This window comes from Paramormyrops kingsleyae, chromosome 5, assembly GCF_048594095.1.
Source record: "Paramormyrops kingsleyae isolate MSU_618 chromosome 5, PKINGS_0.4, whole genome shotgun sequence".
Classification (NCBI taxonomy): Eukaryota; Metazoa; Chordata; class Actinopteri; order Osteoglossiformes; family Mormyridae; genus Paramormyrops; species Paramormyrops kingsleyae.
The window spans coordinates 28,256,088-28,271,652 of NC_132801.1; the positions used below are offsets into that span (position 1 = coordinate 28,256,088).

At 46.3% G+C, this 15,565-nt stretch overlaps 1 protein-coding gene across 2 annotated transcripts in view; it reads left to right on the top strand.

The window, feature by feature from the left end:
- LOC111845521 (protein kinase C beta type) overlaps positions 1–11,974 on the top strand; it is a 96,067-nt gene extending 84,093 nt beyond the window's left edge. The window contains exon 17 of one of the 2 annotated variants that reach the window (XM_023814998.2): positions 11,413–11,974. In XM_023814998.2, the coding sequence (XP_023670766.1) occupies positions 11,413–11,565 (153 nt within the window). In that variant the 3' untranslated portion in view covers positions 11,566–11,974. Of the gene's footprint in view, positions 1–4,168; positions 6,847–11,412 lie in introns of those variants that run through there. The other variant, XM_023814997.2, reaches the window with a different exon arrangement.
- Positions 11,975–15,565: the final 3,591 nt, after the last annotated feature.

Here is a 15,565-nt window from a genome sequence, read left to right on the forward strand (position 1 = left end):
CACTGCTCTATTACAGTCACGGGAGGAGAAGCCTCCTGATTGCGTAGTTCGGAGCACAGTTACATCAATGTGTAACACAATGATGTGTTTTTGTGTTTGAGGAGAGCGTAGGAACGCGGGCGCCGCAGGGCTCTGTGCGCCAAGGCTGGCGCTGGCCGGAATGGCACGCTCGCAACGTTAGGGCCGGCCTTATTGATACGACTCATTGGCTGGCATTGTCCTCGCCAACCGCCAGGCCGAGGACTCGGGGACGGTAACCCCGGTGACCCGGGAGCCAGAGTGACATTCTGGCGCTGTCCCTTCACGTCCCTCTTCTCATTAACACCGCCATCTACCCATTAGCACCGGCCCCCACTATTACGGACTCGCAGAGCCACAACCATGATAATTTGATAGCATCTGGCATCGGTGGGGGGGGGGCAGCGGAAAGGAGGGCAGCAATGAAAAGCAGGCAGGCAGTGGCCTTATGGATATGAAACAGGCCTCCGCGCCAGAGGGTTACAGGTTTGCTTCCCATCTGGGAGGTTTTCGTTACTGAGCGAGCTACCTGGACTGTAATTCCATCAGGGAATAGCAGGGCCTCTAGATTAATATTAATAATAATAATGAAATAAACAAAGGAGTAATTAGGAAGAAAGGCATGGCTGATAAGTGTTTGTTTAGTGGTAATGCGATAATGGTGGGACCTGTGTGCCCCATGCATACCTTCTCGGATCGATGATGACACCCGGGCCAAACCTGCTGAAACGCCGCTTACTGATGCGGTACTGTGCTGAAAAGCAGGGGTCTTTCATCCACTGTGTGCTGCTCAGTGTGAGCTAGCAGGTGGGATTCAGAGCTGCCGTTTTTATCTTATTAGTGCCATAATGAGGACGGGCCAATGTGATGCTTTGTGGCTGTGGGGGAGCCGCTCTCTCACTAGCCCCCGGCCTGGGTGAGTTCCCTCTTCTCTAACCCGTCCTGGGCAGCTGCATCGACGAGCCTTTCAGCACCAGTTCGACCTGAACACACGGTCCACCCGTACTTGGTGACTCAGTTTCATTTCAGTCTGGTTTGGGCTTCATGAAGTTGAAAAGCGTCACTGGTTTCGGAGTCCCGTGTTCTGCTCTGGGATGGGCCAGTGAACGGCAGTTACGATCGCTGGGGTCTGGAGGTCAGATTAGAGGAGCCACTTAAAAATAGCCAAAGTTGCAGCTCCCTCGGAGGTCTTGTCGTTATTTTCTTGTAAGAGAAAGTGCCTTGAAAAATGGAAAAATTATCACTTCAGTTCTGATTTTTTTTTTACTTTTTCAGTTTGGGTTTGTATGCTATTTGCCTAAGTGATGACGGAGGCTGGGGGGCAGCGGGGGGGGGCTTATAAGGAGTGATGACGGAGGCTGGGGGGCAGCGGGGGGGGGGGGGCTTATAAGGAGTGATGAAGGAGGCTGGGGGGCAGTGGGGGGGGTGCTTATAAGGAGTGATGACGGAGGCTGGGGGGCAGCGGGGGGGCTTATAAGGAGTGATGACGGAGGCTGGGGGGCAGTGGGGGGGGGGCTTATAAGGAGTGATGACGGAGGCTGGGGGGCAGCGGGGGGGGGGGCTTATAAGGAGTGATGAAGGAGGCTGGGGGGCAGTGGGGGGGCTTATAAGGAGTGATGACGGAGGCTGGGGGGCAGCGGGGGGGCTTATAAGGAGTGATGACGGAGGCTGGGGGGCAGCGGGGGGGGGCTTATAAGGAGTGATGACGGAGGCTGGGGGGCAGCGGGGGGGGCTTATAAGGAGTGATGAGTGAGGCTGGGGGGCAGCGGGGGGGGGCTTATAAGGAGTGATGACGGAGGCTGGGGGGCAGCGGGGGGGGGGGCTTATAAGGAGTGATGACGGAGGCTGGGGGGCAGCGGGGGGGGGGCTTATAAGGAGTGATGAAGGAGGCTGGGGGGCAGTGGGGGGGGGCTTATAAGGAGTGATGACGGAGGCTGGGGGGCAGCGGGGGGGGGGGGCTTATAAGGAGTGATGAAGGAGGCTGGGGGGCAGCGGGGGGGGTTATAAGGAGTGATGAAGGAGGCTGGGGGGCAGTGGGGGGGGGGCTTATAAGGAGTGATGACGGAGGCTGGGGGGCAGCGGGGGGGGGGCTTATAAGGAGTGATGAAGGAGGCTGGGGGGCAGTGGGGGGGGGGCTTATAAGGAGTGATGACGGAGGCTGGGGGGCAGCGGGGGGGGGGGCTTATAAGGAGTGATGAAGGAGGCTGGGGGGCAGCGGGGGGGGTTATAAGGAGTGATGACGGAGCTCCGGAGGTGTCTTCAGAGCACAGCAAAGGTGGGGGGGTGGGCTGCACACGGCGAAAAGAGGACACAGTGTGTGGTAAACGGCGGCGTTTAGGGTATGTTGTCAGGCGGCCATTGCCTGTCTGCCTTAACAGGGCCGTCTCCCTGTGCCGCGGCCGGTCCTGACGCTAATCGCTCCTGACAGGCATGTCCATGAGGACACCGAAAAGCTCTCGCCTCGATTTCAGGCTCTGATGGAACGGCGAGAGGCGTGGCGCACTGCAGCTTGGTGCTTGTGGCTAAGCGGCCCTCGCTGCCCGATGGATCCTGCTGATGGCAGCCTCCTTGGATATCATTAGCGGCGAGGCCCCTCAAATGGAGACATGCGTGTTTGCACTTAGAATCCGATAGCGGCCGATCCGTCCCTGACGAGCGATCCCGAGCGAGACAGTAATCCTCACCGGCACAGCGATGCCGCTGCGATCTGGGAAACCACACTAAGCTTAAGCTTTATATTCCCTCTCTGCAGTGGGTCTCACTCTCAGTGACGGTAAATTGAACATTAGTGTCAGTTTTAGATAAATGTGAAACTAACTCATCAACAGAATGAAATGCTAATAATGAATGGGAGAAAGCGGCGCAGGCACCCCGGGCCACCTATTACAGGGGTCCTTGGTGGCTCGTGATGGAGCGCCACCTCGTTTTGGCGGGAAAATGAGTGCCATGGCGGGAAGGAGGGGCTTTTCAGACAGCAAGCAAAGAGCTAATGGAAAGGTGGGATAAAACACCCCGAGGGGGTCTGGGTGACAGAGCTGTAAAAAGGGGTCTGGGGGGTTAAGCTTTTACTGGCTGCCCTGGGGCCCAGTGAAAATTCAAAGGGCTTTAATTCTACCTCTCTCTTTTTTGCAGAGGTAGGGAAGCAGCAGAGTTTGTTACTTCCCAGAACATTTGATTAACCTTACAGTTTGCAGATGAAAAAGGCTGCAGATTTTCAGAGTAGCTTTAAATGAACTATCTAGCATATTACTGGCTGTGAGTCTTCAGCTGGCTGCTCTCTATTGGCCGACTAAAGTAGCATATGTCCTGTTGGAATGTATCTGTATAACTCGGCTCCTAAAAGACCAGATCATGTGTGAGGAGTTGCTTTTGGGTGACATGTTGCATTGGCACAGGCACAGACAAGGCCTCCAGGGAGTTTGGCGTCACTCTAGTCCAGGGGTCACCAACATGGTGCCCCCGGGCACCAAGATGCCCCCAAGCACCACATGAGTCGCCCGCGGACCTGTTCTAAATATAACACAACTCATCAGTGAGCAGCGTCTAAAATGTAATTTTATCCTGTTGCTATTCTTCTTTAATCACATTTGCATTTATAAAGATTTGAAAATGACAATATCTTTTAAAAAAAAAACATTTAAAACATGTTTATTATACATGAAGTTTAGATAAGTTTAGGAGGGCGTTTCAAACTGGTAGCCCTTTGTATGGCTCAGTACCGATGAAGTAGCTCTCAGTTTCAAAAAGGTTGGTGACCCCTGCTCTAGTCCCTCAGTCACGCCAGCTCTTCGGACCACCCTAACGCACAGCATCTGGCTGCACTGTGATAATCAGAGACATGGTTTTCACTTACAATTCTCCATCTTCCCTTATGAGTCCTGTATACCTGCCCCAAATGGGTGCCTGCTCAGGATTGTGCCGGTGTCCTGAAATGGTGCCAGACTGGGTGGAGGTGGTGGTGGGGGGGTTTCATGTTTCATCTCACAGCTTCGGCGCAGAGATCCTGGGCCTTCCCGGGACGTCTCCGCCCCTCCCCCCCCCCCCCCCCAGCGCCCTCTCACGCTCGGTTCCTGCATCGCGCTCCGCCTTGCATCGTCTCTGCCCGCCCCACCCACCACATGCCTCTCTCCCTCTTCTCTCCCCCCCACAGTGTGGCCGCGACGCTGAGAACTTTGATCGCTTTTTCACCCGCCATCCTCCAGTGTTAACCCCGCCTGACCAGGAGGTCATCATGAACCTTGACCAAGCCGATTTTGAGGGCTTTTCCTATATAAACCCCGTTTATAGCGACACGCCAGCCAGGAGTTAAGGACCGCATGAGACGCTAATCCTGAGCTCCTTGATGCATTACCCATATTTACGGTACTCTTTACGTTATCTGTTTATATATATGTACTGTGCTGTATATGTATATAAACACAGCCCCATTTATGAGCTTATGGGATTTGAATCTGTGTGAATTCCCATGAATGACTTGCTCTGGTGTGGGTCCAACATTGTACTTCCATTCCATTGTCAATCGAATTTTATAATCAGAGAGATTATCCATGGTGGTTGTGTCAGTTTTAGCTCTCAACCCTGGATATTCCAGAGCTTCTTCCATGACCTGTCCATCCCAACGCTCCGTGTCACATTGCCCCTGCTGACACCATCGCAGCCTCCCCGCAGCTCTTCCATAAACATTTTGTTCCACCAGACTCTCATCTTGACAGAACTTCCTTCCACTGATGGAGTTATTGAGCTGGAGCGTGGAGAGAGCCGTCGGTTTCAGGATGAGCGGACGATTCCGTGGTTTCCATTCAATGGCTGCATTTTGAGCCCACATCTAACATCAGATTGTTTTTTTTGTTTTTGTTCCTTTGGTTAATAAGCGAAATGTGTTCCGGACAAGTTCCAGAATCCCATGGAAATTAAAATGGAAAATGTAACTTAAATTTGCATAAGCTTCTGTCAATGCAATTCTTAACTAACACAAGCTATAAAAATATGCAGAAATGTGGTATTTCTAACAGTCTATGATAAATTGTCTTTTTTTTTTGTTTTGATTTTTTTCTCCCCAAGCATGACGAGATTGTTTACAGGATAAATTGGTCCAGCAGTTTCTTGTTCTCAAATTAGTGCTCTCATTGTGGTTTTGTTTAGTGGAGCTCATTTACCCCCTCCCATACCAACAGACAGGCTGCTTCGAGCACTGGGGGGGTCACGGATGTGACCTGGATACCCATCTCCTGTGGTTCCTCAGAGCAGTGTTTCTTAATTTGGTCCATGGAGGCCCCTAGACAGTCCACATTTTTGCTGCGAGGAAGCAAAAATGTGGACCGTCTGGGGCTCCTGAAGGACCGGGTTGGGAAAGACTGCCCTAGAAATGCATTAGCAAAGGCTGTTTCTCCCAGACTTCTCCAGTGAGGAGCACCCCCCCAGCCCCCCCAGTGTGAGCAGGGAGCTAGCCTTCTGCCTACAGCCAGTCGCCTTCATACACAAAACACGGTCACACGTAACGATGCTCTTGGCCTTTTCTTGTTCTTTATGGTGAAGGGAGACAGACTGCGCCAGATGAGTGCTTATTTTGATTGAACAAATGCAGATTTCTCCTCCAACACTGTGTCTGGTCTTTACCTGGATGGGCAAAACCCAGTCTTTACCGGGACATCACTGCCACGACCGCTGTAAGCTGTTACTCGTGCAGATAATGCCGTCGCTGTACAGTTATGCATTTTCATCCGTGACGCAAGCTCAGGGTTTCACTGTACCGTGGGGTATGTAGAACTCGGAAGTTCTAGAAAAAGTATGACTTCTCCAAAAACATGAACAACGGCGATCTAGATCCGTCTCGGCTTCACCCAAGTGTCTGAGATGGGGTGCCGCGCCGAAAAGGTCACGTTCGATTCAAACTGCCTCTCATGCACGCAAATGAAAAAACAAACGAATGAAGCGGGCACTTGTCCGCTGGGTAATTCAGTTAGCATTCGAGTAGCACAGCCTGTCTCCATTCCCCAAACAGAAACTAATCTGGGCTTGACGGTGCAGAGCAGACTTTACTGTGCCGGTTGCGGATTTCGGTTGCATACACACGGATAGTATCCGGGCAGGAAAGCTGATCATTTCCACTGGAGTTTGTGCCAACCTGTGAAATGCAGAGAGCTCCAGCAACAGCAAAAGACCTGCACATCAACTGAAGCTGTTGAGATTGTCTGACATGTCTTACGCTTATCTTCAGTGTCTGTAATGTTTGTAGGTAGAATTGAAGAAGTTATTGATAGCTACCAGTGATTTCAGATTTTACCCGCAATGTTCAATTGGGGTGGCGTTCCTCAGACAGAGTATTTCATAATTATTTTCCAATTTATATATAATGTATATAAATTGGAAAATGAAATGGGCCTGAAAAGTTCATCAGATTTTAAGATGAATTATTTCCGTAGCTAAATTAATATGAAATGTATAATTTCTGCCAAAATCAGTCAATGGTAAAATATAAGCCTTTATTATTTTTGTAAGTGTCTCTAAAAAGGGAGTATATATGCATTGAAATGTGTATTTCAAAAGTGTCAAATTGTATACGATAAATGTACTAAACAATGTGGCTGGGTTTTATGTCTGTGAGCCTTACAGTATTGTAATAATATTACTAATTACATTATTTTATGTCTTTTCTAAACAGAGGGTGCAAGCAGGGTTTTGCATTAAAAGCATATTAATAATTTTGCATGTGGATTCTTTGCTGAAAATGTGACTATAAGGGGTTTTGCTAATCCTATCGCTATATTCACTAAGTCAGATGTTGTTAATGTACAAAGTATTTTCTGAAAATAAAAAAACATCGATGAACGCACATTGTAGCTTTCTAGTGGAATCTAACGTGGGACTCTAAAGGGATTCAACTGAATCGTAGCTCGTCATGTGATCAGGTTCCAGCTTCCAGCCAGGATATAAACATGAGTAGGATTCCTTCACCTTACTCTGAAGTAGAGTCTGCCTTCTGGGATTACAACTGTCCATAATCCCTAAATTCAACAGTGCCAGGGTCATATTGAATAGATATTATAATATAAACTCATAATAAACTGTTTTTTGTTACATAGTACTGCAGTTTAGCAACAGAACATGAGGGGTGCAAAAGAAGAATAGATTTTTTTCTGGTCTTGAGTTCAGGCAGTACCCAGGTTAAGAACGTCCGACATATGGACCAGTCATTCTTACAAACGTACTGCTATAAAGCCTATTATATTAAACACGATGGGTTGTGATAACAAACACATGCTCTACTTTGTAACGCTCAAGAAAACATTGTGCAGCTTCTGCAGTTTGTTGGCTTGAGGTGCAGTACAGTTCCATATGTAGTTACTTTTATTATGACTGTATTATTATTATTACTGTATTATTGACATTATTATTACTATATTATTATTCTGACTTACCTACAAATTCAACTTAAAGGCAGACTTAGGGAACAGACCTCGTTCCTGCCTGTATAGGATAAAAAGATTGCCGGCTGTGGTCAAGAATCAGAGAAGCCCGACCTAAACAAAAGCCCCAAAGTGGACGACATACAGTACACACGCTGTGCTGTGCACTTTGCTGTTTGGAGTTCCCTAAATAGTCCCCTCTTCTCTAAGTAGTGCGCTATACAGTGTCATTCTCAGGTGCTGTTGGAATTCTCAAAGGCAAACCCCAGACTATGTAGTGCACTGTAAAATACCCACAATGCACTGCAAACTACAGTGTACAGACAGTGTAAACAAGCATGCTCCCTACATACTATAATGCAATGTGAAAGTGACATCTGTTGTTAACTGGTCGCATGTAACACAAGATGTGCGAGAGGGCAACTTTGTATGCAGTTTTTTTTTATTTTAAAAAGTAACAGCTACAAGCAATCTGTGCAAAGACTAAGTTGACATTCCAATTGCAAATAATAAATAGTAATGAAATAAAAATGAAATGGCAGGCTCACACATCCATATTCAGTTTATCTCCTTTTTTCCGTTTATGTTGTTGCTGTATTTCGTTACTCGCAAATGTCAGCTGTCAAGGGTTGCTAGGATACCAACACAGAGCATCTTAGAACGTGGTGTCCGAATTCGTCGTCTTTCTTCACTGACTAATTCCCTATATAGTGAACTACACAGATTTTTCTATATAGGGAATGGTAAGTGAACCATTTCTAACATTGCTCAGGAGGGGGCTGGACTTTGGATAGTTGCCGCATTCTATTCCCTCAATGTTCGTGTGACATCACATGGCTCCCCGTGATGTCATACTGAGAATTAAAGAAAAAAGAGCTTGATTATTTTTCTTTGTTTAGAAGTAAATGGCTGTGTAAGGAAGCCACCATCATTTTTAATATTATTAGAAATATAGTTATGATTAGTGTTAATATTGGTATTATCGGTATTAAAAGTATTATTCATCATTCTGCTCTGTTCATAGGGCCCTCTGCTCCATTAAAAAAAAAAAAAAGCTGAAAAAAACTTGGTTAGCCCTTATCTGCAGTGTATGTTCAGCACTGTGGTGCGTGATTGTTAATTAATTCTGAATGTCACAGGCTCAAATTAAAATCAGCTGCTTGGAGTGTGCAAGGCTTATCTGCTGAAAGCAGGTCGTCGCCTGTTCCTGCCGTTTTCCGTCGTAGCCCCGGTGCCTCAGCTGACATCAGCCGAACCCTAATCTGGGTCCTCCTGAAAAACCCCTCTCCCCTTAATGGGGGATAAATTAAAGAGTGTGAACTCGAATTAAACTCCCGTTTGATTAGTGTGGGTGATTCGCCGCAAAGCCCTCCCCCTCTGTTACGTCGGTACTGCCTGATTCCGGCGCCTGTCTCTACTCCGCGTCTGGATGCGTGGCCGTGGGCAGCGGCTGCCCGTCCTCTCGGCGCGGGCGGGATCCTCCGCGCATACCGCCCCATTTCCGAGCCGCCTCTTCGCTCGTGGCCGCTTCCCGCCGGGCCTGCGGCGCGCCGGTGACACGCGGATGCCGGCCTCACAGCCTGGGAGAGAGGCCTGCGCACGGAACAGACACGGGGAATTTGAATCAGCGCAAAACCCATGATACGATCAGGGCCTGAGCACAAAAACTGGAAACAATAGTTCTTCCTGTGACCTCCATTTTATTTAATTGTTCTTTAAAATTGTCCTTCTCAGGTCTCTCTCTCTTCATTTCCCCTTGAATTTAGAGTGCCACCCCACCCTCCACGTACCACGTGTACACACACACACACACCGTCTGCTGTCGCTCTGACAGAGACGGGGGGGGAGGGGGCTGCAGAATTAAAGCCAGGATGGTATCGGCTGGTCATGTGACCCCAAAGGAAGGACGCTGCATGCTCGTCATACACACCCAGCCTCTGCTGAGGGTCCCTGAGAGGATCCTGACGCACAGCTCTGGCCTTTTGACTTGTTAGCCGCCACCAGATTGTTATATAGGTCGTCACAATGAAAAGTAGCCAGTCAGGAAGGTTAGCGCTCTCTCCCACAGAGAAGCGGAACGACTGCTCCAGATGTGCTTGCTCCAGGTGCAGTGCTACTCCAACTGGCAACAGATAAAAAGATCCAGCAAAATTCAGGGGAAAAAAATAAACCTACTGATCTCATCTGTTACCTTTTGCTAATGTGGGATTTATGGTAGGTTTGTAATCTGTCTGGGTAATATTAAGATAATCATAAATATTGAATAAGTTAATAGCTTGTGTATGTCAGGTTTTCAAATGATGAGCCTTTACAATAATAATTAGAAATAATAGTTGTATGATTTTCTTTTTACATTTGAGGTCTAATTCCACTGCAGTGTTCCTCATTAATATTGTTACTCTATGCATAAATGAAGAAATTTCCCAACCTGAGGTGGTGTTCAATGGGCTGCCTTGTTCTTTTTCCCTCCTAACAACAGCAATATGCCTAAGAGACAATCTAAACATACAGTTAATAATAAATCATTACCTTCACCATTTTGCTGTTGGTAAACAATTGTTAATTACTGATATTTTAGAGCGCTTCCCTTGATGGCTTCCCTTTGACACCGTTCGATTTGTGCAAAAGACGCTCAATTGCCAAGTGGGCTGTCACATCGAGCAGCTATGTTTAGGCCTCAGGACATCCAGGTACTTGAGTGGAGATGAGGCCCAAGTTCCTTCACTGGAAGTGGGCCTTGTGAGCAGCCTGTCCCTGGGGCTGAGCCCACCGGCAAGGCCGTTGAAGCAGGTAGGAAACATTCAGCTGTTCTGTCAGCTTTCCTGTAAGACGTTTCCTGTCTCTAACACCGCTGTTTGCTTCTCGTTTTGTCCCCGTTTGTAGTTCTTGCCACTTTTCTCTGACTCTCCTCTGTGAGCTGCTCTCTCCCTGTTTACTCGTATACTCGTATTGTGTTGAGATGTTAGGTCACTTTCTCCGCCGTTCTCTCTTTGTGTTTTTCGAATTTTGTTCTTTGGGATGGCTGGGCACAGTCCTACTTAATCTGTGTATTGAGAATTACAGAATGTAGTTATTGTATCTTTATCGCTTTGGATTTGCATGCATAGTAGGATGAATGATATTATTTGAATGACGCTATTAGAATTCAAGAATTATTGACAATTTTGCATATATTTCTGTATTTGTTAATGTTATTGTCATGGTGTCGGCAAAGGTTTCACAGACTTATATCTAATATAAAAATACTGTGTATGGTAACGCAACCAATTATATTATAATAATATTATTTTTAAAAGCCTGAATCAAAGAAAGCAACTTTATGAAATCTACTTTTGATCTTTTTATTCAGGTAAAAGGCATTACAAATTGTTAGCTATAATCACATAATGTAGCTTTTTTGTTTTAATATACTTTCTCCCAGTCCCAGTGCTGTACCTGTCCCACTCAGCATCTGTAGCAAAGCAAAGTAGGATGGTCTCCTAGCCCCATGCACTCCCAGCACCCCCCCCCCCACACACACACACACACACACACAAACACACTGCTACCTTTCCCAGACTGTACACCGTACAGTCTTCAGGGCTTACCATCTGCCGCCTCCTCCTTCCGTGTAAACGGGGCAGAAGATACCGAGGCAGAGAGGAATCCCCCCCACACCACAAAAGGCCTGTGGGCCTGGCACAGCGTTCGCCGCTTTTCAGCCGCCTTCCTCATTGCTCCGGCCGCCCCGGGTCCATTTGGACACAGGAGGCGTCGCGGGTGGGCACTCTGGTCCGCCATGGAGAAAGAGCCTCCATTTCACATGGAAACTTTATTAATCAGACTCCAAACGAGCCGACAGCCGGGCTTAAAATCAGGATGATGCAAGAAGTAGCTAATCTAGCAGCAAATAAATATAAACATTTAAAAACATATGAAGTAGGGGGTTGTAAATGTCTGAAGTAGTGCTAAGTACTGTTTCATTTCTTCCTCTTTCCCTGGCACCCAGAAGAACAGGAAGGATCCCAGTAACTTCGACAAGGAATTCACCAAGATGCCCATCGAGCTGACGCCCACAGACAAGCTCTTCATCATGAACTTGGACCAGAATGAATTCCAGGGATTCTCCTACACCAACCCTGAGTTTGTCATCCAGGTGTAGCCTGCTAGCGTTCTCCTGTGGGACGGTTCCTATGTCCGTGTGTGTGCGCATGTACTCTCAGGGGGCAGCCTCCTCTTCGGCTGGGTTTCCTGCAGCATCTCTACACCATCCCTCAGTCACCTCCTGCCATGTCTCCTGCCCTCTTGATCTCGAGCAGTGCTGAACAAATTCGATCCCCCCAGATTTAAACACGTGACATCATGGACGGCCTCCATGAGGCAAGAGACTTCTGTGGCCTCGCCTTTGAAATGACCCTCTTGAGTGTTTATTTACTCATTTTAATGAAGTGGACTCACACCTGGTTCTATGGCCACTTCCACTGGACTACAACCATTTATATGCCAGTTTGTGCCGCAGGAACATGCAAAAAAAAAAAAAAAACATAGATTGACCTTTTCCTGCTTCCAAAGCAACAGCATGGTGGACGTCAGACTTAAGGGTTTCTGTATTCAGCCTGCATGTTAAAGTATGAAGAAACACTCCATTTTTCATACACGATATTACCATTTTTTTTACATCCCTTAATATCACTTACTGGCTAATTCAAATCCAAAAGTCTTCTTTGATTCAATCAGGAGTATTTTGATTCATTTTTTATATGAATATGTCACCTCATGCTACTGCCACTAACCATCGATGGCTGCCTGTAGCTGCAATGGCCAGGAATCCTGATGGCTAAAGGGGTGTGGTTCCTTTTTTCCCCTAAGAGTCTGTCCCAGTGTTAAGTGCATTGTAAGTATGTTTTCAGTGCAAGATCAGTGCAGTGTCAGACATAACAACACAGTGGAAACTCAACATGGAGAACCTTTGCTCTCTGATGCAGAAAAAAATGTCTTTAGTGAAGTGCTAGATCTATGCATGCTCATTTGGTTCCTAGTCTGATATTTAATGTTAGTACTGTATCAGATGTTACTGCTGAAACTGGTGAAATGGTCAGCTGTGTGTATTCTGACGTCTTCCAGTTAGTAACCACGGACAGGAGCTGTTCAGAACCTGAAGTGTGCAGAGAAATCGTGCAGTTCCGTTTTGTCTGTACCGTGTGCAGGATCAGATTGATTTTAGTGCTTCCCTCTTCGTGTTACATCTATGAAGCTTGTTCTTTGAGTTGCGTGAGGCGTAGCCATCTGGGTGTTTATCTGAACACAGTTGATGGAGTAAAATCCTTACGCTCTCCAGGGTGTCATTGGCAGCTAATGGCGGTGATCGGTGCGCTGGCATCTTCCGCACGTAATCCACTGTTTACAGACAAAACTCGGACCCAGTTTCAGGGGTGCTCTAAGCGCAGAAAAAGGACACAATTTGGATGCTCGGTGGTGACCTATTCACCAGAAGGACTGACCGGATGCCTGCTTCGCTTAGTCGCACCAGCTTTTTATAGGTCTTTTTGTAATAATTATAAGAGAAAACCACCCAAAACTGCAGACTGAACCGTTTTCCCATTTTAATCCACAGTTAAAAAAAAAAAAATCTGACTGAACACAGACATGATTCTCGATTATTCTTGGGCTGCAATTAAATCAAATTTAGTTTTATCTAGTTTCTTCAGCTGATTCTCTTCGTAAACTAAGAAGCCTCCTGTCAATGTGATCTTCTGTGCAATGACAAACGTGACTCCTGTTCTAGCATATCACCTCAGCTGCGTCACGTGCTGGGACGTGCATTTCTAGCAGCATGTACTTTTCTCCTGTACTTTTTCTTTTTACAGTTATTTATTTATTTTACCTGAAGTTCTGTCCCTGGTTTTGATGGTAAAATCAGAGTTCGTAATGGCTTGATTCTGCCAGTGCACGACTGGGAAATGGATGTGACAAGCGATGTGAAAAGTCTCTGAAATTGCTGGATTAAGAGGAAATATTACAGCTTGCGACAAAAACTGAAATGTACACGTGTTTCCTGCAGATGCCGCCATTTAAAAATGAAAGCCAAAAAGAGAAACAAAAACATTACTATGCAAGATGGAGTATCCTCAGTGTTAGTGCATCGTAAAACAAACTCTTAGCTAGAGGCCGTTTCTTTGGATGATGAAGAAAATCGAGAGCTGCATATTTACTTCCTGAACTAAGAAATATGTTGCATGTTCTGTAATTTCTGGTATATAATACATTATACGGAAATTTCCCAAAACCTGTTTGTGTTTTTCTCTGGGCCTTTTCTTAAAGTGGGAGTGGTGGGGGACCAAATAAAATAAGGTAATGTGGAGTTTATTTGTGTGAGCATTCATGTCCATGTTTGTGTGTGAGTATGTTGGTGTTAATGTGGACGTTTATTTGTCTGTGTGTTCCTCTGTTTGTCAGTGTTTGTGTTTGTGTGAGTGCTCCACTATAAAAGGTAAGGATAACGTTTTTCTAAGGAAATGACGTTTATTTGTCTGTGTATTCCTCCGTTTGTCAGTGTTTGTGTGAGTGCTCCACTATAAAATCAAATCAGGCTAACAGCTGGCTAAGAAAATGTTGGTATTTGTGAATTGAGCATTTATATCACAGTTTAGTAACACTTTACTTAAGGGAGGCAGAAGTAACTTAGTAACTGAGTTACTACTCAAATACAAATTATGAACTGCATGAAATAATGAACCATTATGAATGACTAAGGATCAGTATGTAACTAACACTGTATTAATTACCATTTCTGGGTAATTAATACAGTAAGTAATAGTGTACTACTACATTATCTGTGCCCTAAAGTAAAGTGTTACCCACTCTTTCTTGTGTAATGTCTGCTTGTGTTTTTGTTTGTTTCTGCCACATCCGTGCTTGACCAGTCGGTACATGTGTCTGTCTATAGACAGTAGGACCTGTGAGAAGATGTAACTGCCAGGCTATGCCTGAAGTTCCAAAGGCTTTGCCCTCCTAGCTTGTGTGTCCATGCCGTTGGCAGTGGTGTCCCCCTCCCTCATCTACTCACCAGACAGTGAGGCATTTTATGATTAATATGATTAAGAAGTTTAATTATCGATTGCTCAAAAACATTGAGGCAGTTCTGCGTCTGGCTGCTCTTGAGTGACTGAAGCTTAAACTTGAACCTTGCCTGCAGAACCCTGATGTCTACTGAGGTGACAACCACCAAAGCAGAAGAGTATTAGCCTTTGGGGTGTAAAAGCATAATGCAGTCCAAGTTTTTAAAAACTCCATTTTCTACAGTCAAAGATTTGCTGTTGTCAAAATCTGGGTGCAGGGCTGTACCACAAGACTCTTAAATGTGGTATTTTGCAGCTAGATTAGCAGGTGGCTGGTGACCTGCATCCTGTACTTCTCCCTCACAAACTAGTGGAACGAAACGTCTTATAAGCAAGGCTGACATCTGACCGGGGGGGGGGGGGGGGGGCGCTGATCCTCGTGGAAGGATGCACCTCAAAACGTGCAGAATAGCACACTTAGGTGCTTCACGAATCGTTAAACGTGACAAAGTGTGACCTGTGGAATTTTAGCTCTTCCTGGCTTTTGGCCCGGCGAGAGCTTCAGGTCTGGGGTGTCCTTTACGGCACCCACACGGAAGAGCTGCTGCAATGGAGATTGGCTGGGCATCCGGGGCCCTTCATTCAGGTGAGTCCTGTTTGCGTTGAGTGTCCTTCTTTCTCTGCTGTCTCTGTCTGACGCTTAATATCGCATAGAATGAAAGCCGCCAGAAATCACCCAAGCATGCAAACCAGTGTGATTATTCTTCTCTGTCCCTGCCTGAGTTTGCACAAGGGCAGGGTACAAAGGAAGAGGGCAAACGCCATCCATGGCAATTCATTCTTCTTTTCACTTCAATTAATATTGTTACAGTTTCTAGACCTCTCTGGCACATCTACAGCACAATTGGTTCATTTGCTCACTATCCAAACAGAACAGCGAATGTTGGACCCTGTGGTCCACTGAGAAATTAATTCAACAAGACAATATTCTCTGTGAAAAACAGCTGCTAATGGATAGACTTTTATTTGGCTATATTTGCAAATTCATTTATCAGAAGTGATATGCTTATGTTAAAATGACAATGCTCTCGAATAAGACACTTA